This window comes from Pseudopipra pipra, chromosome 1 (assembly GCF_036250125.1).
Source record: "Pseudopipra pipra isolate bDixPip1 chromosome 1, bDixPip1.hap1, whole genome shotgun sequence".
Lineage (NCBI taxonomy): Eukaryota > Metazoa > Chordata > Aves > Passeriformes > Pipridae > Pseudopipra > Pseudopipra pipra.
This window is the reverse complement of record NC_087549.1, coordinates 40511629-40534682: the sequence shown is the minus strand read 5'-3', so window position 1 is coordinate 40534682 and position 23054 is coordinate 40511629. Positions and strand designations below refer to the sequence as shown.

The following is a 23054-nucleotide window of genomic DNA, read 5'->3' as shown; positions in this document are numbered from 1 at the left end:
CAGAATGCAAGACATCACAGCCAGAGTGGATTTTTTTCCCCCTTCATGCACTCCCATAGATGCCAATTTTTGTCATTTTGCCTCTAGACCCTGGATACCACCAAACCTGATTCTGTAGCACCAGATCTTTCAATATTCAGCTGAAAAGCTAACGGTTAGAATAAACACGCATAATAATTCATGAGCAACACCACCTTGTAAACCAAAAAAAGATTAGTTAAAGCTTCTCCACCTTCATGGGACTGTCCCCAAGTAATTCAGTTCCAGTGCTTTGATTCTTAAAAGGCTAAAAACTCTCCTTCAAATCAATTTTTTTCAATTAATTGTGATTAGGTAACATTTTAGACCTCATTATCATCAGTTCTTGTTCAATACTATACGAATTATAAAGCAAGATCTCAAGTTCCAGTGCATACGCTGCTCTAAACTGCATGTTTGAAGATGAATCTTTTCATGATAGTTTTTATTGAATAAACTTTTGCCATCCACTAAATTCAGCAACTTGACTGGCAACAGTTAGGAGAGCTTGGCAACAAATGGTCAGCAACAGAACTCCATAAAACCCCAGAAGTGACAGACATTGAACTGCTGGTGTATAAATATCCAATTTTTGTTTTCTCAATCTTTTACAAGTGGTTGTTATCTAAAAAGGGACCCAATCCTCCTCTGTACTGTGCAAATGTTCTCTTAATGGAGATGTAGTGTGATTAACAATTCTCAACTCTGATTTAAGAATAATCTATTTCCAGCTCCAAAGCTCATCTATTTAGCATTTAAGCCTCACTCCATTAGCCTTTGCATCTTTATGAAAGTAAATCACACAATGATTTTGAAATTCAGTAATGAAAACCCACTATAAAAAAAACTTGTCATAACATATAAAATATTGTCTTTATTTATCAAAAATGAAGAGGACATGAGATGAAAAATTAAAGGAAAATGCTCCTTTTTAGTGTTACTATTAGGCCAGGTTTAAGTATTTTTGAAGTATTTCCCTTGTGTTTAATTTCAGCTTGCTGTTTCTCTAAGAAAACAGAAAAATAAATGTTGAAGGATCCAGGCCTGTATTCAAAGCACATGCCTGTATTCAAAGCACACTTTAAGTGACAAACATTTACCAATGATAAACCAGAGCTCTAACAGTAAGAAAAGCTAGCATAACAGATGTCAATAAGCACATACTAAAAAAAAAGCACTTCAAAGACTTTGAATATGGGAAAGCCCAACAGAAAGCCACATGCAAAGGAAAGATGGTATCTACTTTTAGCAATCCTGCAGAATCATACTAAAAGGTAAAGAATATAGCATGAAGAAAAACAAAAAAATAATTGTCACTCTGTGAAGCAACACTAATGAACTTGGTTTCCTCATGACCTGGGGTTGTAATGTATTAACACACCTCAGCGGTGGCTGCTGTGAGCTGAGCGTCTAGTGAGAGTACCAGATTAATGCCTAGTAAAGAGTTAAACCTCACATTTTCAGTAGCTGAAACTATATGAAGAGCTTTTTTACTATCGCTTCTTCTCTAAGAAGCCTGTGCCTGCCTTCTAGTCTGTTTTACAATCTACAGGCAGCAACGTATGCATGTGTCATACACTAATTTCTGTGGTGACGAAGTAGAGTCAAGAGTGAACAAGAAAAAGATAGAAAGCAGAGACAGAAACGCAGAATTAATTTCACAGTTCCCAGGTATTGTTGGATTATATGCCTTGTTCTAGTTATGTTACTACAATAAACATACTCAGATAATGGGGCAACTCTTAGAGAGATTACAAACAGTGTTTGAATTTAGAACTCAACTAGAAGAAATGGTAGATTCATAATCTGATTTGAAAAGCCAGCTGCTCTTACAAGAGAAACTTTTAACAGCAAAGGATTGTATATGTTAATCACTTACTAACCATGGAGCAGACACCTTAATCATCTTACCCAACTCCTACCAGTACCTTAACTTTCTCCTGGACACCTTTTAACCCAATCGCTGATCTGCTTAAACTTTCCTGTATTATGGAAACAAGAGGGCACAGCCACATCTTTGATGTGAGACTATTAAATTACAAAGAATGAGCAGAAACCATTAAAGAGAAAAACAGATTTCAAAGTAGTAACAAATTAAACAAATATCCACAACCATATTCTTTAACTACCCTGATGTAATACTAAAATAAGAAATCAGATAGAGAAGCACATCATCACGTTCTACGAACCCGGAAGCTGAAACAGTAAGAGAGAGGTATGGGGACACTTAGAAAGAAATACTCTTAACACCCCTAGTAAGGTAGTGGATCTCCTCTGACTTGCTCTTTGCTCACTTGTCTACAGTCACAACTTTTCTCTCCTGCCTAAAGCAACTACTAAAAGAGCAGTTGCTGTGGTTGATGCAGTAGGATGAGCTCCCATTTGACCTGGAAAGACTTCTGCACTACCAACAATTCAGGAGAACTATCCCAATCCAATTTAAAGAACCAGGCTTCTGGTGCCACTAGCATGGAAAGGGAGGATGGGGTCAAATGTGTCTCCTCGGGAAAGTGCAAGAGCAATAATTTGCTGTATGGGCAACACTCAACACAGTTTGTTGTCAACTCTGCACCAAATTGGGACAATATATCAGTTCACCAACAGAATGTGTGGCTGCATGAAGTTGTAGGCATCTTCGGGACAATCATTAAATGTTTATTCATCCTTCTAATTACTTACTCTAAATTCCTATAAATACTAGGGATAAAAAAGGAATATTTTAAAAATTATTTCAGTAATTCTATACAAAAAAAAAAAATAGGCAAAAGTAGCATAATTTAAAAAACACTTCTAGATTATCTGTGGGAAAAGCAATGCCAGAGAAAGACTTTCATCATGTAGTAACAAGAGCACTGTCTTTGAGAACAAAAAAAGTCTCCGACAAATCTATTTGCTTCGATTCCAAAAAGCGTTCAAATGAATCACTGAAATTACACACAGACATGGGCATTTTCAAGATGACATCATGAATGGCCCAGTTCTAACTGTGCAATGCAATTTAAGGAAAGAGACAATTATCCAAATCTGTCTAAACACTTGACATTTCTGCGTCAGCCAGGAATCCAAAGTGGTCAAAGTACAGCAAAAGAGAAGAGTGCGAAGAATATTCTCCTGATTTGACAAACATCTTTTTTGTGCAGCCAGATACTGACAAAAATTTCTCAAGATAGGCAAGTCTGAACCAAGAAGGGCAAACCACAAAGACTTCAAGAAGTCAGGCACATTTCCTGTTTATTTTTCTACTGTTACTATGTATATTTCAAATTAAATCTTAAATTTCTCACTCTTCTGACACTGCAAGCCTTAGTGAAAAATTAATTTACTAGAACACCTGTTATTATCTTGGTTTCATACAAGATAAATTTCAAGATAGACCATGTTGAGAGTGAACTTCTGTATTTCAGACAAAGGTCTGTTGAAAGGGCATGTTCAGAAAACTTCAAGATATCACAGAATTTACACCACTTCCAGGCATTTCAGTGGCTAACAGCGTTAAGGCCCTAATATTCTTGTTCTTAATTGGTTGTTCATTTGAAAAACAATCTTCATAAAGAGAGAAAATAGCTAAAAAAATTACTTAGGTGACACACCTTTTCTATGTTATAGAACAAAGAGCAGCCCAGATTTCATATTTTACATAAATGAACAGGAGATTTATTGGAAGTCTTTCAAGTCGGAGAGAAATAAAAAGATAGAGGACTTCGTGTCACCTGGTTTAAGCAGGAAATTGCTATTCAAAATTAAACATGTCCACAGCCCTAGCAGTTACAGAAGATGCTTCTAGTCAGTCAAGTGCATACAAGAATTTACACCATAAATGATAGCAGTACCCCAAACTGACACTGATTTTCTACAGAAAAAACTCCAAACTTGAAGTAGTCATCTTCACAAAAAATCTTAAGCATTGCTGAATTCCCCCAGAGCTTCACTGAGACAGGCTGCAGTCAGAAGCTAAAAGGACTCTGTTTGATGTATGACGAAAGTTAGAGGCTGAACGCACAGAAGTAAAAGTGATTGGCAGAAACACAGTTTCTAGGGGAAGATATCCGCTTGACAGGCAGAAAAACTAGGAGAAGATCTTTTTGCCATCTGTTCCTTCTGTACTCAAAGAAGAAAGCTGCACAACAGCCAACCAAGGCCTTAAAATCTCCTTAACTGCTTGTGCCAAAAGGACCTAAGAAGCAATGCAGAAATCTAGAGAAGCAACAGCTTCATTGAATACAAACTGAAGTGACGAAGGCAGAATGCAGACATTCTGCCTTCGTCAGAAGATCTGAAAGTGGCAGAAAAAAATATTAACAGTGTAATTCTACAACTTCTGCGGAATAGAAGCATCTATTAAATGTTTAGAAGCTATTGAATATCTTTTGACTATTCTCTAGATACTCGCTTTACACGTTTGAAGAGCTCAAAATTTTTGGAATGTTTACTAGTTCATGATTAGAAAGGAAACTTATGCAGTAATGAGACCAACTAATCTTTACATCAGGAAAAACAAAGTTGCTTTCTGAAGTGTTTTATAAAACAATATCATGAAAATACTCTACTATTTTGAATATAATATTCTCTTTTTTATTGGTAAAGGAAAGAAAAAATACCTTTTGTTCATTCAGCAGGTCTGTAATCGTTTGTGACATTTCATCCGAACTCTGTGCTGCCTTTACCAGGTTATGTAGAGCACGTACATGCTGGTGAAGAGATTCGAAGTCACACAGTATGGGAACCCTTAAAAATAGTACAGGATTACTTTTTTTCCCCACACAGTTAGTTTAATATTCAAATATATTAAAGTGTATATTTCAACAACACTAAACTTCCCTCTGTATAAGGTTCGTACTTGATTTATTTCATCTATTTTACATGGAAAATCTAGTAAGACTACCCGGTATTTGCGCTTGAAATTAAAACCTTGAGAGCTTTTAAGGAGTAGATAACAATAAACACAACGGGCAAGTAACATGTCAGTCTTTTCTCCCACAGGAAACATTTGCCAGTAGGACCTAGAGTTACAATAACAGTAACAGAAGAGAATTGGTAGTGATTAGATCTGTAATTGAAGCACTTATGTTTGCAAATGACTCTATTCTTCTCTCCAGTTGGATTCTCTTCAACACAGCTCTTCCTTTGAAGTAGCAATTAATTCTCTACTATTTCATTTTCATGATAGGTAACCCGAATTAAAAGACTGATTGATGTGTCATGATCACATTGCAAGTGTTGCAAAATTACACCTCAATGTATTTTGCATTCTCTGCTCAATATATAAGGCAAGTGGCACCTAGTGTATTTTTGAAAAATTAAGATTTCAATAACTGCTCAAGCATATAATTTCAGAAGACTGAGGCACTGTAAGTAAATTGAAAAATCATTTTAATTATGCAGCTCAGGGGTTCAGTCTGATAGAAAAGGATTTTGTGCTGGGTCTCAGTTCGCCTGTTGCTTGCTCTTTACATGTTAAACGAATATACCAAAGAATGTACTACTCAAGTTTCTTCTGAAGCTCAGTGTCTACCCAAAGCGTGTGACAGCTTTGCACTTGAGTTGCAAGCTCACCTCTATTATCTATATTTTCACTAAATGCAACACTAAGCCAAAAAACCAGGAGGAACATGACATAATCCCACCTCTATTGCCATCAAGTGGAAAACTATGTCACTACAATTCAGACCAACTAAAACAGCTTAGTTAAGGATTGGTTTTTGGACAATAGCAAGGCAAAATTTGCCCTCAACTCAGTACAAACTTCCCAGAAAGCTTGTAAAATTCACACAAATCAAAAAATCAGGCAAACATTAGCAATAAGATACTTCGGCTTGCACCTTTTCCCCCCTGCAGAATCAATGAGGAACAAGACTAAGAGCAGAATAAGAAAAATTAAAAGGGAGCATGAACTATAGCATGACGTAGCGCAAATCCACTGTCAAGCAGACCAAGTCCACTACACTCATTCTAAACTCCAACAACAATACCACAAAGATACTGAATCCAAAAGAATGCCAGCACAAAATATAGGTGAAAAAAAGCAGTTAAATCCACACCTGTGTTAAGCACCAGTAACAGGTATTGGACTGACACTGTTGGTGAACATGATAGGTAACTGACAGATGGCAGTGAAGCATCTGCCTCTTGCATTTACCTTTGCAAATGTAATCCCATCTTTGTGGGATTGTGGCCTTGGGGCAGGGGAAAAAAAAAAAATAAATCTCAGCAAGTCTCTGCAGACCTCGTCTAATGAAGGATGGTGAAACATGAAACATCCAAATGTAGTCATACTGATAGATCTCCTCTTGGACAGAGCCTTACAGAGAACTTGCTACTGCCCATTTCTTGCCCATTATCTTGGTTGGCATTTCTCCATCTTGACTGCTCCAGGTTTAACACATGCAAGTTTGAAAGCTCACTCTAACAGTCATCTTTTCCAGAAAGACATCTCCAAGTTCTAGATAAGAAACTAAACCTGTCACGTTTCTTGTGAGACAAAACAGTAGCTTCCCTGTCTACATATGCATGTCCGCCTCACTGCTGGGAAGTAAGAAACACAGAAACAAAGCTACTACTCAAAATTATGGATTTCCATAGACAGCAGAGGCACTTGGAGAATACACTTTTTAGTAAAATCAGTGTGTTAGAGAAAAAACAGTAATTGAATATAAGAGATCCCTATGAACTCATGCTGAGCTAAAGACATTAATTTTATTTCCTCTGGAATAGCACATAACAAAAAGCAAAAGCAAAATAAAAAAAATCTAATCTAATTCTGATCTGACAACACAAAGTTATGAGTTTATTTCAGTTTGAAACTGACAACATTTTTTTTTAAACCATGAGGCAGCTCAAAAGAACACCCATCATGCTTTACATCTCGATACAGAATACACGTGTTCAAATCAGAGCTTGAGTACATGAAGTACGTAGATATGTATCAGTGAAGACCATTGGTTAAGAATGGTATCAGTTCAGAAAATATCCTTGTCTGTTCTTTATGGAAAATGAATTTGGGGTTGGAAAGCTGAAGAAGGTGGGACCACCAGGGGAAGCTACTTCTGTAACACACAAAGTTTAAAAAGGTGCTTTACCTGAGTAATGGTTGTACTTCTGAAGGACAAAGAGACTGTAAAAACTGCAAGTCACTCAATGAGATATCTGGAAGCTCACTGTCAAATCTGCGAGGTTTTCGTGTCTGTAAAGAAGAAATTAATTTACACATTGTTGTAAAGGTAAAAATCAAGATTACCAAGGAAGGATTAAGAAGAGCTTAATAAATAACACAGAAAAGATGTTAAACTGATCTCTCTCAAAAATTTCTTTTTTTAAGAAACCATGTCCCATCCCCCTAAAAAAAAACCAAAAACACACACAAAAAAAACCAACCAACCAACCAACCAAAAAACACCTTCACATTTGTATCCACTACTTCTATCCATCTACAAGCATCTAGTCCAACTTCCTCCCTATTTCCAAGCTTCATAAATATTATGGATGAGTTTAAAAGTTAAGGGATAAGAGATGGCATTGAAGCTTTATTTATTATGCTGCTGAACAGACAGTAAAATATTAACTCAGTCCAGTATTTGAAACACTGAAATGAGTAGCATTCCTATTTTCCAAGTATCTTTAAAAAAAAAAAAAAAGCTGGAAAGGAGAAGCTAAAATGTTAAAAAGGCAAAGTGAGATGGCAACATTAGAATCAGGGAGTTAGCTTACTTCAATTAACCAAGCTGTACAAAATCAAAGTCAGCAGCCAATGCTTAATTACAGATATACTTTTCACCTCTTCATGTTATCAGCCAATTAAGAGACAAAAATGCTTTTCCACTTATTCAGTGATTATCAGGAAACAGGGAGACCTTTTACTTGCTTTTACCATCCGATTAATTTTATGGTTCTATTATTCACAAGACGATTAGATGATCAAATTATTCCTCCTGGCTTCTTTTTTTCTGACCATTAACAGCAATTTGTTGTTCAATATCACAGACTCCTTAACAAACAGGAGTATTAAGTTGACATTTCTTTTCCCACTACACTGTGAGTTACAAAACCAGTGTTAATATAGGCCACTACCTCCCAGCCTTTTCATTTGTGTCACAGCAATGTGACAAGGACATAGCTTGAATGAATTAAGCTTAGGTTTTTAATTCCTGAAACTGCTGTATATAGAAATTAAACAAACCCAAAGATACGAGTACATACACAAAAGGATGGAGGCCAGGAGTCAAGTCCTCTAAACAAACGATTCCTTAGAAAAGACTTCCCTGGGGAAGGAAGAGAGAAAAAAGTTATTTAAAGAAAGAAATGCAACATACAAACAATGTCTCAACAGAAAACAGTTAAGTTACTTCAGTTTTACAGCTGAACTACATTTGAAAGCTAACTATGTCATTTGTTGACAACATAAAATTGTGAACGACCACAGAACTTCAGGCAAAACCTCACCATTCAGGTAGAACTTCTCACTTCATGGAAGCCTCCTTTTGCTTAATGCTCACCCATACAAAATCCTCAACTTCTTTTCCAAACCTTCACTCTGACCTTGCTAATGTTCTTTCCAAAAATTTCTTATTCTAGCTGCCAATTCAGAACACAAGTTGCAGACTTTGCAGAAGGAATAATAAGAATACTTTTATACCAGCAACTTCATTTCTAAGTTTTCTTTAAACTTCTGATTAAGGTCTTTAGATATGGGTCTTAGTTCTTGGGTTTTTCTTAAGTAGTCCAGAGGAAGTCATAGCAACACCCAAATATCCAGTAATAGTTTTAAAAGTGTTGTTTAGAAGAACAATAAAGCACACAGGGAACATTTAAACAAAAACTGCATTAAAATTTAGTAGGTAGAAATCTTATCTTTTACAGACATTAAACTAATCACAACTCTCACAGTATTTTGGATAATTATATGAAACAGTTCTCTGGTTTGATTAATAGAAAAACATTTTGTTCACAGTAGGAACACCTGACACACTGCATGAACTTCCTATTTAAGTTTACGAAAATTATACAGGTATTGAAATTAAAATATAATGAAAGTATTTTAACTAAAAAAGTTATACTTCAACACAATTCTGATTTCACATAAGAGAAAGTACTTACTGAACAGTTTACCAAAAGATTCCCTTTTTGCCTTTTCAGCTTCATATAGGTGTTTCCCATCTTTTATTAAAGCACCTGCCCACTGTGAAAGGGAAAAAATATGTAGTTAGTTGTCAATTTATACACTGACACAAAGGTTTGGTCTCAGAATTTTATTTACTTACCTCCCTGTAGTGTTTTATGAACATTTTTCTCCTCACAACCTCAACAACAGCTAGACAGTACATCTGAGGAACAGTACTGAGAGCCTCTACAACTTTGACCCTTTCTAGGAGTTCTGTTACAAGACGAAGCAATGCTTGTAGTTTCTCTCCATCTTGGTCAGCATGAAGCATTACAAAACAACACCACCTACAAAAGTAGGTTACACTTTAGAAGACTGTAACACAGTAATTTTTTTTTTCATTTAAATTAGGTTAGCAACGTATGGATGAAATGAACAATGGCATCATTTCACATGGGACAATAACAGACTATCTGAAAGTACCAAGCTACTCAGAATTCAGTAGTCACCTTGCAGGTGCCTGTTAATTTCTTACAGTAAGTCATCCACATCAGCGTTCAAAAAGTGAACATTTACCATCATTTGAGTAGAGCTATTGTTTTGGCAAGAAATGATCTTAGCATAAATGACCTTAGGACCAACAATAATGTAACTTTCGCCAGTAGAATTAAAAAAGCTGATACCTACTCAGTAAAAAAAAAAAAAAAGACTACTTTTAGTTTATAAATCTTATCAATATTTATTGAAAAGCATCCGCAAAAGATAATAAGAGTAGGAATATTGTCAAAGAATTAAGAACAAAACTCTGTTTGGGAAGTCCACACAAAGAAACAGCCCCTTTAACATACAAATTCTTGCACTTTGTAACCACAACTTCAATTATCCATGATACAATCAATAGATTAATTTCAAGCACAGCCACCAACATAACTAAATCACCGTGTAACTACTGAAAAGGTGATCAACTGGTGGGCTCGAGGAGAAACATTACAACAACTTTGCCACTAGAGAATACATACGGTGGAGGCATATACCACAAGTTAAAAAAAAAAAGAAATTGCTTTTATTGAGAGAAGTCAAAGCAAAAGTGAAACAAATACAAACAAGTCAATGTTAAGCAATTAGGAACACAAACTAACAGAGAAGCTACAAGGCATTCACTCTTTCTCATAGTAATGATTTCCTTAAGACACACATTCCTTAAACAGCCTTGCTGCAACCTGAAGCAATAAAATTTGCAAAGTTGTAACTTACTTCAGTCTGACTTGCAAATTATTTGCAAGCTCTTGTTTGGCAGTGGTACATTTCTGTTTAATATCTAACAGTTTTCTGTGATTAGTTAACATAATCATCAGTTGATTTGCATGACTCAAACACAAATCAGGCAGCACAGAAGGATCTTTCAAGTTCTCAGCTCTCTTCTGATTAGCCAAAAATCCCTAGAGGAAGAGAGACATTTGTTACACAAGTTTTGTGACGATCAAAAAGCATGGAAATGATACATCTCCTCTAGAAATGCAAGGAGTTTAATAAACCTACTGTAACCATTGAGGAGTATAACAAAAAGATACATGGAGAAATCAAGTTTCAAAGTTGCTTTCTTTCCATTCTATAGTCCAGTCCAAATCAACCTAATCTGATACTTCACTCCCAAACAGTTACCAACACAACCCTAGTAGAACTTTACACAACTAACCAACACCAGAGAAAGGTCGCAAAAATTAATACTGCAGAAGAGTAGCTGCCAGGATAGAGGGGATAAACCATCATCCTAATTCCTGCAAACAATCTTGTTGTTAACTTCTGGCATATGCAAGACTTAATACCAACTTAAAGCATGTTCAGTACTACTGTGGGTTAAAGAATATACATTTTTTGAATAAAGAAATTCACACTACACTAATTCTTCTCGAGAGCCAAGATCAGTTAGACATTTTATTCACATGCAGGAGGTGGGCATGGCAAAGAATCACCCATTGTGGATGGTTACAGGTAAACCCTAAAAAGGTGGGAGGCAAAACAGGGAAGATGGCCTGCTGTTGATAAACATGTCTTAGATGGCTGATTATAGATGATAACAGATGTGCACATACAGAAGAAACACGGAGACTGCTGGCATAACTACTGTGCTAGGCCATTGTATACTTCATCTCATTCAACAGACAAGATAAAAATATTCCTGGAAACAGTGTGGTTTTTTAGGCAAGCAAATACCACCCAATACCACCAATTTTAGCCTTGCTGTTGTCCGCATTCATATCTTGTTTCTGACATGTTACTTGAACATCACAATGGTCACTGTATTTGTAGTTCTACAAACTTGTTTATTAAGTCTTTTTCCTTAATAAAGAATTCAAAACCAGGCAATAGTTTTAAGTGTTTCTTTCTGAAGCTGAAGTTGATGAGAACAGAAAACCATAGAGTTATATGAAAAACTGCCGAAAAATGAAACCAGTCATTACTGATTTGATATTGAATAAAAACAATCTTGTCCTAATCATCATCATCATGCCTAGGCTTAAGATGCTATAAAACACATTTACAAAGCCTGCAATAAATATTTATAGCCTCGTGAGAGCAGTACAGAAATCAAAGTAAGTATCAAACAAGTCATTCAGTATAATGAAAAGGAAGATGCCCACCAAAGATGCAAGAGAATACTGAAGAATCAACCATTTACTGAACTCTGAGCAACTTCTGTACTGAATGAGCAAAGACCCTCTGGAAAACAAATACTGGCCGGAAACATTTTAACTGTATGTATTATCTGAACCAAGCGAATCAATATCAGAAAAGGTGGGGAAAACTGTTATTGATGAAGAAGAAGAGAGCCCCAACAAAAGACGTTGGGTTGTTTACTCAAGTAAGACAGAGACACTGAAGAAACATGCTGCGATAATAGCTAGGGAATTTTCAAGCACCTAAATGAAAGGCAGTATGGGCATGTTACAAAGACTTGAACTAGCCAAGAACACTTTCAAATCTGAGATTAACAGATGTTTATAAACATTAGGACAATCAGATTCTATATAACTTTACATCAGGATTAGAGTAGTCAAGAAAATAATTGCTTTTAAACAGCAGCTCAGTAAGCTTTTTAAATGAATCACATGGCACAGAGTTTGAAGTTACATAAAACTGGATGCAGTGAGCTAGAAAATCTTTTTCAGCTTTACTTGCAGTTTCAAAAGATTATTCATGAAGTTGAGTATTTTTGAGATTTCTGTATCTGTGGACTCATCTTTAAAGTAAAATTTAAAATAAAATTACCCTAGCACACAAATCAGAGAGAAAAATCTCAGCATACTTGAAAAATGACAATTAAGAAAATCTGCAATAAACTGAGGGAAAGTAGAAGGGTTAGGGGAACACCAATAAATTGTGGAGAAATCCAATATGTAGATAATCAATTGTTCTCATAAGATCTTGCCTTTCTAGCCCTGATCAGGTCACAGGATTTATGACATGCAGCTCACAGTCAAACTAAGAAGGGTCTTGAAAAATAAGTATGATAATGTCTTTATGGATTTTTCCCAATGACTATTTCCAAATCAAAGAAGCAACAATCATAGAATATTTAAAAGCATTTTAGACTGAAGTTCAGACAATCAACAGGGAAGGCATCAGTGGTGTAATAAGCAGCTAAGAAGACCCTGAAACACTATAAACATATAAATCTAAGGTTTTCTTTGACGTAACAAGAAGCAGAGGAAAATAAAAGTACAGAACCAGAATCAAGGCCATCCTTCAAACAGTTTGACAGTTTCAAAGAGCTAATAGAAGAGTTACACTTCTATGAACCTAACCAACAGAAATGTATTTAGATGCAATAAAATGTTTTAAAAAGCTACACTAGCTAATAAGGAAATCTAAAAAAATACGAAATCAAACACGAGGCAATGTTGGAAAGGATAAGCTCTTGGGCAGAATCACACTGAAAGATTAGAGAGGCTCCAAATTTTCGAGAGGCATATTCTTATCACATAATGCCACCTGCTGACCGCCGCTCTATACGCTCATGTTACAAATCCCAGCATCCACAGAGAAAACCAGTTTTTAAATTTATCAAGGCAGCTTTTCCTATTAAATGTACTATTGAACTGGCTGTTTAATGGTCAGTTAATTGAACAGCCTAATGGAAATCAAAAAAACTCCTAAGGCAGGTCCAGGAACAAGGAAATTAACTACGCAATGAGGTCATCGAGCAGCAAATGAATTTGTTCCGTGGGACAAGTTTGGTTTGAATTTTAATAATGAAACTGAGATTGGCATAGAAAGTCAACTCAAATTCTGGATAGAACAACAGCTTTTCCTGGCCAGGGGAAAATGAGCCTACAGATTCCAAACCAAATACTGCCAATGAGATTAACACTGAGATGTTCCTTATCTTTGTTCTAATAAAGTGCCTCCACATTATTTCTTTATGAACAGGAACAGTTCACTGCTGGAAGGTGTGAGGTTAAAGAAAAAACTATAAGTGTTTTCATATAGCACCAAATATATATATATATGTTATAACACAAATTGCGAGCACTATCTTTAAATTAAATAGACAAGTCCTCATCTGTATTTTTAAATATAATTAAGCCCCTGCACTTTGCCAATCTTCTTCAATTTCCATTCAGACTATCATTTTAATGCGTAACATGATACCAACTCTAGAATCTTAAAAGTATCTAATTTTTTTTCCCAAACAACTACTGAAGCTGGTATGAAAATACTTACTAAGGCTCAAATATAAAAATCAATTCATAAAAGCTTCTCACAGTACACTTAATTACTTGTTTAACCATGAACATTTAATTAATCGAAGCTTTAAAAAAACCCAATAAAACCCCAAACACACCATTACATTCTAGTAGACTTTTCTTAAAAACCGTTATATCATACAGAAAGGAATAGACAATTTGTAAAACAGAAAAGGCAAAGATGAAGATTTGAAAGTTAAAGTCCCTGACAAGTCTTGAAAAGATACAAGTTCTAAATTTACAGTAGCATTTAAACAAGGTGATGAAATAACTTTCCTTTCCAACTGACTGTTAGGAATCTCACTCAAAACTGGGACTGGTAGACTTGAGGTAGGCTCTTCATCCAAGGGAAGAGGGAAAATAGCGAAAACCACCACTCACTGCATGGGGCAACCAGCTATAGGGATGGAAGACTAGCTTAGCCATCATGCTAAATTACCTTGCATTTAGCACTGGCCTACAAAATAAATACACTCAAGACAAACTTGCTTCTAAAACTTACTCACTGAACTTATCTGAAGACAGGCTCTGCTTTTAAACAATGCTGCCAGAAGTACTGGTAGCACCCACCTTTATGCACCAGACCAAAGAGGCAGCAGGAAGCCTGGATCCTACACAACTGTCAGCCCAGCTCTCTTCTCTAACTCTCTCCAAGATAGGGAGGTAAGATTATTCATTTATTCCTACTAATAATTTACCAATGTGCAAGCAGAAAAAAGAAACTCATGCCTTTCTTCATGATGAAAATCTGAACATCAGCAGGTAATGGCTATATACAGATTTTTATATACTTCCAGCTGCAAACAAGGCATTAAAGGACAACCTTAATCATAGAGCTGATTGAAGCTCTTCACAGGAACTGTATTTAATATAGCAACTTTCATATGACATTGTAGTCCTTTTTAAAAACAGGAGTTATATGTTTTACATTTAGAATAGCCTTTAATCAAATTTCTTATCACTTAAAATGACACTGTCTAGTGAAGACACACTACTCTCCTCACTACAAGACTGATGATCAACCACTGAGCCCACTTCCTCTTTCCTGATCCTGTATCACTGAGTTACAAGTTATCAAGGACTCAGCATTGACCTTCAAAATATTAAAGTATTTCTACTTAACTCTTTCCCTATCTCCTCCTAAAGTTATGATTTTCTACCGCTAAACCACGTGAAAACATGACCACAGGATGCAAAAACTGCCAATAATTACATGCCAAATTTTTATGAATACAGTATCTTTTGGAGCAACTGCAGTGTGATATGCTGAAAACTATCTTGCATTAAAACATGCAATTGTTTCACTGTAACTTTAACAGTATACACAAAAATCTACCATCTTCCAACATTGCACACAAAAAGGTGTATTACCTGAGCAAGTTCTTTTTGTTCATTCACCAGTCTGCTGCAGCTTGCTATCATCTGGTCTAATGCATAGAGTCTATCCTCAAGACCTTTAATAGCCTTCATGTTCTGATTATCTAGTTTGGCGATAGTTTGGCGACATTCTGCCAGAAAGGGCTGGATGATCCTTGGATCAAGCTAAAAAAAAAAAAAAAAGCTTATTAGCAGTTGACACACTGAAAGGTGATATAATTTAGTTAAATGAGATTTTTTAATCTCAATATTTTTCTTTCCTTTTTTTTTTTTTTAAATCTAATCTGTGACTACATCTGCCATCTGTTTCAGAATTCTAAGTAAATGAGTCTGTAGATTCTATATCACAGCATGAACATCTTTCAAGTATTCCAACCAGGTCATCATAGAAACCAGGATCCTCATAAGGCGAAGGGACACTAGTTGAGGGGAAAAAGCAAGGTGCAGGGGGAAGAAGCAGTTTAAAGCTAATGGACACAGTCTGCCCTGGAAGAGAGTCCATACAGCTACAATCAAAACAAATCCTGAATGTAACTCAATGGAAAGTGCAGAAGGGAGAGTGATGGGAAAAAGCTGCAAGAATTGCCAATCTTTTCCCACTAAATTAATGTTTTAATTGACTACTCAGACAAGCAGATCAGTTCTAAGCAACAGGAAAACATGTCATGGAGGAATAATGTATTTGTAGCTAATTTTTTTTTTGTAGCTAATTCTAGCTAATTTTTTTCCTAATAGAAACACATTTTAAAAATTATGTCATCATATTCCTTCACAGGCCATCATCCAGAAAAAAAATAAGTATCTGAAACATCAGGAGGCTGCAAATGTCCACAGATATTAAGGGTGACTCTTCAAGTTTCATCATAGGAGTAGTGAATTAAATTAAGAGTTCCAAAAACAATGGAGGTAATTGCAACATCTTATGAAGGACAGAGTTTAGTCTAAACCTGGAGTATATTAGTTAGGAACATAATCAGAATCATTAGGTGTTACCAGAAAATGAACAAACTTGCCCAAATTTATCCAAAATGGGTATGCCATCTCTTATATGAGAATCTTGTGAAAAAGAAAGCTATTCATGAGGTCATACTATGTGTCGCAGCAGTGGCTTCTTTCATCACGTGCAGGATTTATGCCACTTACAAATTAAGGAGCAATTATAAAGAAAAGGTCTTCCATTTTCTTCAAATCGAAAGACTTCAGGGGTAAGTACCAAAACACAGTAATTAGCACATAACTTCTCAGAATAAATAATTAATGCTGTTATTAATGTGACAAAATACATCCAAATTCTCTGAAAACAACAAAGGTTAATTATTAATATGTGATGTCTTATAAATCTTGAACTTTCTCAAGTGAATTGTCCATCTTCAAGAACCAATAACGAAAGTCTGGTATTAAAACCAGACTGATTTTATAGGATCATCTTCATTGCCACCCTATTCAGGATTACTCCTCTTCAACATCCTGAATTAATCCGCTGCAGCATCGAGAACAGTTTGTTAACAGACAAAATACAAAAGAACAATACAAAAGAACAAAGTGGGTTTTTTTATTCTTTTTACATCCATATTCTACCTGTGTTTTATGTCTTTTTATAGCAATACAGGAATGCCTATTCCTCTCATTCCACTCCATAATTTATTTTCTCCATCCATTCTTTTCATCCCATCTTTGACATAATTGCATCTCCAGCATTCAGCTCTACATTCACAGGTAGACAATACTGCTCTCCTCATCTTTTCCAAGTATCTTCCTTTTCTAGCCTTTTATTTAAGCGGCTACAACAGCACTTAACAGAAACATCTGGTCAGCTCCTACTTACCCACTGCTTTTACTGCAGCCTAGGTTTCTGTAATTAGAAGTGTCATTTTGCAGAAGCACCTAGGGCCTAGAACCATCAGATAACTAGCAGCACTCCGTGCAACACACCAGTTACGTCAAGACTACCAGTACCGAAGGTATAAAGCCCTTACTCTGATGCCCTCCACTTTCATGAAAATCTTACCTGAATTCAGTTTTTCAACAAGAATTGCAATCACAAACCATTTGTATGGTTCATATTTCCAAGAAGGAAAGGTAATGGAGAGAAGGCAGGCAAAACAATCAAAAAAAATTAGTGCCATTTTCTTCTAGCTTACTGTGTTAAAGTGCCATCTGAAATGAGCATTAAAAGAACAATTATGCCACAAGATGTTTAGTATTTTCTTTTCCTTTTCAGCTGCAGGCCGCTTCTTTTTTTCAACTAATTCCACATCAATGGTAATCAAAGATTCAATCCTTAGTCTGTGCTGCTAATCATAACAAGTAAATTAATGTTTTCCTAAGGAAAACCAGGAACACATTACTTCAAAGCTCTGGGGGTTTTTTTGTGAACCCAAATGGATCAGAATTGATCAATCACAGAATACTCTGGCCAGAATACTCTGACTGAAGCATTTTCCCTACCTGCTAATTCTGCTCATGCCAAGAATACAAAAAGAAACTTAATTTTTGCAGTTCAATCACATTTTTCCCCTAAAAACGAATCAGTTTAAATTAAAAAACAGTTATGATAGTTAAATTAAAGCATTTCTGTCTAGTTTTAAGTAAGACAAGGACAGAAAAGACAGCCTCTCTAAAACATGTGATGTATGTCAGATAAGACTATAAACTGATTAAAAAAGCTGGAGTAAGTATTTAACCAAAGTATTTTTTGCATTTTTCTGTCTTTAGGATCACTCTAATTAATTTGGAAGCAATTTTTTAATGTCTGACTCCTAAAATACTGATTTTTAAGTGACACTACATTTGTGTCCTGTTAATATTACGTAGAAATTGAATTTATTGTCTCGCAACCAAACTAGTGGGTTTTGTTACTCTTGCCCTAAATTAGTAGAAAGCACCTGGCAGCATTACTGAACAAACAGGACAGAGGACTGTCTCAGACTTTAGCAAATAGGAAGTCTTTTACACACAAAATCAATTATTGTTTTTGCTAAAGAAAAAAAACTTGTAACGTCAAATTTTTTTCTTAGCCTTTTCTGCACTACTAAAATTCAGACAGCTTAAAATCTTAAACAGCCTTTCATATTATTAATATTATTACTTTTAAGATAGAATTTAAAAAATCAGCACAGAACTGACCACATCATAATGTTCCCTACAACAGATGGGTTTTAGAAATAACAATCAGTTTTTCAGTCCTACCTTACAGAGGAAATGAAGTGTCAAAGACAATAGAAATTGTTTTCTTTGTTCAAGGTATATTGAGTTGCAACAGTATGATGTTATACATATGCAAACAAGGCTAGACAATGTAAGAAATATCAGCTACGGTGAAAGCAAAGAGAGAAGGAAAACTATAGGCAAAAGAATTTTAAAATATTATAATGCTCACTGATTAAAATAATAATCTCAAAAGTAAAGTGAGAATGTTTTATTCTACCAGCAGCAGAAATACAAACTGACACTTCCCAGACTGACTGGGCTCTTCTGAGCACATCTGTATCAGCTAATACAGAATTCATAGATATAGTATATAAATTTATCATAATTAACCACATGAATTTGTTCTATATTTTAATAAAGGCTTCAGCATTTTAAACACAAAGAACATTAACTTTGGTCAAGGAAAATCTTTAGTTTTATTATAAATGTAATTTCTATGAAAAAGGCAAAGAAAGAATAGAAGTCACTTTGCTTAAATGTTACAAGAAGCTATTGACTTTCTCAAATAGCCATTCCTGTTGGAAACAAGCAAGGTCACAAGCATCCATTGTGAAATTATACATCTTCCTAAAGCTCAAATTCTTAACACATGAACTCTTAAAACAATTTCCCCACTCTCATCCATACCTAGTCTCTGTTTTGGTCTTCATTCAGACTGTTATCTGAGAAACAAGTAGTTACGAAAAGTTGAGACACTTCAAAAGCACCTGCATCTGGAATAGGCAGCAACATTCAATGGAATGCAATTTGATTTTAAAAAAATTAACTTACCCTGCTCATAGAATCAAAACATTTTCTGACCAGGGATTCAACATCATTAGGTCTGTCTTGAACATTTATCCAGTCTAACAAAGACACATTGAAGGAAGGCTGATCATCATCTTTCAATTCTACTGATGTTTCGCTGTCCTGGACAGTAGCATTTTGACCACATTCCTTATCATCTTTTACACTTTCAGGGTCTGTGCCTTCTAATGCTGAATGTTCAACTGACTTGCAAAATGATGCTAACATTGATTTATTGTTCACTTTAGATATATCAGGATAAAGCACCAATTCAGCAGATTTCCCATCCTCAGTTTCGTCACTTTCTGTTCCTCCATGCTCAGCTGAAGAATCCAGTCTTCCTAAACACTCTCTGTAACTATGTCTTGTTAGGCACTCCAGCAGTGGTATCTTGGCCATGATAGAAACAGCAGAACCCAACCTTTTTTTAAAAAATGAAAAGAAAAAAAACATCATTATCTAGAAGCCAATGTGGCACAAAATCTTAGCTACAAATCTGTAGCTAAGATGTAATATAAAATACTATTTATTTTAGAATCAAAACAGATTTCAAAATTACTTTGGAACTACTCATTCAAAATACTCTGTTCAGTATTAACATCAAGAAAGGACAGCGGAAGAAATCACAGTTTTTGCTCTCTTCTGCTGCAGAATATGAAGTGTTCTAAACCAGGAAATAAGCTTATAATGAAGTGAAAAAAAAAATGAGTTTGAAACTGAGACATACCTATTTGCTTTTCTTTTTTTTTTTTTTTAAACACACAACTGGGACTTCCAATCTGCATGGATACCAATGCTTACTATCAAAGATTTGAGTATCCTCTGTCCAACTACTTTTGCAGAGTTTGAACAGTTTCTATATATTTGGTAAGAGCTATGAAGCTAAACATTTTTTAAAGATAAAACTTATTTATGGTTTATTTTTTTAAGTATCCAACATCCACTCACACTCTATCGGGCAAAGCACTCATATAAATACCATAATACTATAACAGCCACAAAGATGTAGAAGATTTTCCTCCAAGTAACATCCAGAGTATGCAGGACACAAGTATACACACATATACATACATATATGTACACCCCCCCCTCCAAGGTATACATATACACTCAAAATTTGTGTTATGATTCATACTTTGAACACAGACCGTAATTGTTAATATCTCCTCAAGTGTATTAAAAAAATTAATTCAAAAGTGTAAATGGGCATTTAAAAAATCTTAATGTCTAAATTTATTATCTAGCATTTTCTCATGCACATTTGGAATGACTCCAGCTCTTAAACAGCTGTTCATTAATGAGCTTATCTTCCATATAATTCAATACAAGTTCTTTTGTGCTGATGAATACATGGAAAAATGTCAGTTAAAGAAATAGCCAGCAAAGAACAGAAAGAATGTTCTCCATGACACATAATCAAACAAACACATGCTTGATTAATCAGAACTAGCACCAGACATACAAGACTCAAAAGCTATGTTTAAAGTATTGAGACTGAATTTAATAGCAAACCTACTGTGTAAGTTTCAACTTGATATCATCTATGGACTGCAAATAGCTTGAATACACATTTTCAAACTTGAAAAGCAGCTTTTGGTAAGAGTATGTACAATCTTCCAAGTTGGCCATTATGGCAGCCCAGCCTTGATGTTGAAGATGTTCATCGTGTACAAGACCTTCACAAAAGGAGCAAAGCTTCTTGGCAACCTCATACATTTCCTGGGGGGGAAAAAAAAAAGAAAAAAATCAGCGAAGTGCAAATCATGTTATTGTGGTAATTACACTGAAGCAAAGATATTAACATAAAGTGTGAAATTTAAATAGCTAAAAAGTTGTACACCTTAAAACTTCATCAAAAACAGCAATACTTCCTTTATTCTTAAATAAAAAAAATTAGTTAGATGACAAAAAACTATATACTATTTACTGAGAAATAACTCAAAAACAGGCAGGTGAAAGTTGCCGTTCCAAAAGCACCTGATAAAATTAATCAAATGCTGCTAATATAAAATATTACACACGACTAATAACGCTTGTACTAAAAATGTGATAGAAAAAGCTGGAAACAAGGTCCAATAAGGAGAAAACTTTTAATGGGCCAAGCAGAAACTCAGAACAAGACAATGAACTGCAGGATCAGTTAGCGAAAGCACAGGTGCAACAAATGCAAGAAGAGATGCATGAGGAAACAGCAGGGCAAATAATCCAAGTCTTTTACTGATTAATAAACCAGATGCAACATGATGAGCAGCAGTGCAGAGCATCCACAAAACTAAAACATAATGCTGCAATTTGGTGTGTAGAAAACAACGTGGAAGTTTTTCTGTTAAAAGTACTGGATGACAGAGAGGCATTTTACAGCCATAAGAAGGCGAGAATTTGCCAGCCCACATGGGAAACTTTAACAGAGACCTCCATATGGCAAGTACCATATCTTACTATAAGTGCATTAACAGCAATGATTATTATAATCAATTCTAAAGTTTTAACTAGCAGGAAGAGCAATTATTTTAAGTCTAGCAATTTAAGAACACAGGCTGTTCCCCTCAAAGGGCCTACTAAAACACCAATATGAGAAAGTAATACAAAAGTCATAAATCCCTCAGCTTAAAACTTTACCAATAACATACTACATTGAAAATATTTTCCTGAGCACACCTGTATTTTAAGTTTAATATCTACTTACTCTATAAAAAAAGTCTTTCCACTTCCTGCAGGTTGAGCACATTGCTAAACTAGGACTAAACACAACTTTCCCATGCTATTGTAAATGTAAGAAAACCATGCATAGAGAAACAAGTTATACAAAATACAGTGAGAAAGCAGTGTTAAAAACCCAACACATCTCCATATTTCAGAATACATTTGCTGCTGAACACATGGGGTTAGCAGCACACATGCATGCCCAAAAAAGTTTAGGGACCAACATCTACCTTCCCAAAATAAACGACAAAACTGCAGAGCATTTTATCCAAATGTTTCAGAATCAATACTGACAAAACCTGAAAGTTGTGAACACCCTCCCTTTTTTATAAGTCCCAACCTTGTCTCAAGCACCACGACAAAATTCCACTGTCCTTCAAATCACTGATAGTTAAACTATCAGCAGATGAACAATGAATATACAAAATATTTACATACGCAACTCCAATGAAATCCGAAGTTATTAAAAATTCCTATGACTTTTTAGTAAAGATGGTATTTGTCTTATTGTTTTCTGAATTTTGGTCACTTCCTGTGCATGTGAGAATAAGGATTTCCTGTTTGAGAAGAACAGTTATGTTAATTGCTGTACGAACTCTCACTTCCTAAGGCGAAAATCAACCAATAACACAACTGGAACAGTATCCAGACAGTGCTGAAATCTGCAAGTCATTTTCTCCAGACTATACCTAGTTTGTCCACACAATTTATATGCCCATAAACTGACTAATGCAATATTGACAACTTGAACAGTTTTTTAATTTTCTTAAATTCACATTGTATGTGAGTTACTCAAAGGCAAATTGCACAGCATATAAAAAAAAAAAGCAGAATTACTGCTTCCTCAATTATATTAAGAACCAAAAGAACAGGCTGTTTTATCCTAAGGTATACTAAAAAATGCACCAAAAATATGAAGCTGAAAAGGTAACTAAATGTGTCTGTTGTATTATAATCTATGTCCTGGAAACGTACATAAGCATTTTACTTTCAATTCATAAACACTATTCTCTTCCTTTAAACTACCGCCAATAGTTCCAGAAGTGAGAGTATATACAGAACCACATGGTAGTTTGAAGACTGAAACGACATAAGCCACCTACAAAATCAAAACTGAT

The 23054-nt window shown here is 35.2% G+C and overlaps 1 protein-coding gene across 3 annotated transcripts in view; it reads right to left on the bottom strand.

Moving 5' to 3' along the window:
- The window catches only part of RB1CC1 (RB1 inducible coiled-coil 1), a 72986-nt gene that overhangs the window by 23091 nt on the left and 26841 nt on the right, over positions 1 to 23054 (bottom strand). For all 3 annotated transcript variants that reach the window (XM_064653251.1, XM_064653244.1, XM_064653261.1), the window contains 9 exons: positions 20750 to 20952; positions 19219 to 19654; positions 15232 to 15402; positions 10367 to 10551; positions 9273 to 9459; positions 9109 to 9190; positions 8212 to 8273; positions 7095 to 7198; positions 4617 to 4743 (listed from right to left, as the gene is read on the bottom strand). In XM_064653251.1, the coding sequence (XP_064509321.1) occupies positions 4617 to 4743; positions 7095 to 7198; positions 8212 to 8273; positions 9109 to 9190; positions 9273 to 9459; positions 10367 to 10551; positions 15232 to 15402; positions 19219 to 19654; positions 20750 to 20952 (1557 nt within the window). The remainder of the gene's footprint in view (positions 1 to 4616; positions 4744 to 7094; positions 7199 to 8211; positions 8274 to 9108; positions 9191 to 9272; positions 9460 to 10366; positions 10552 to 15231; positions 15403 to 19218; positions 19655 to 20749; positions 20953 to 23054) is intronic.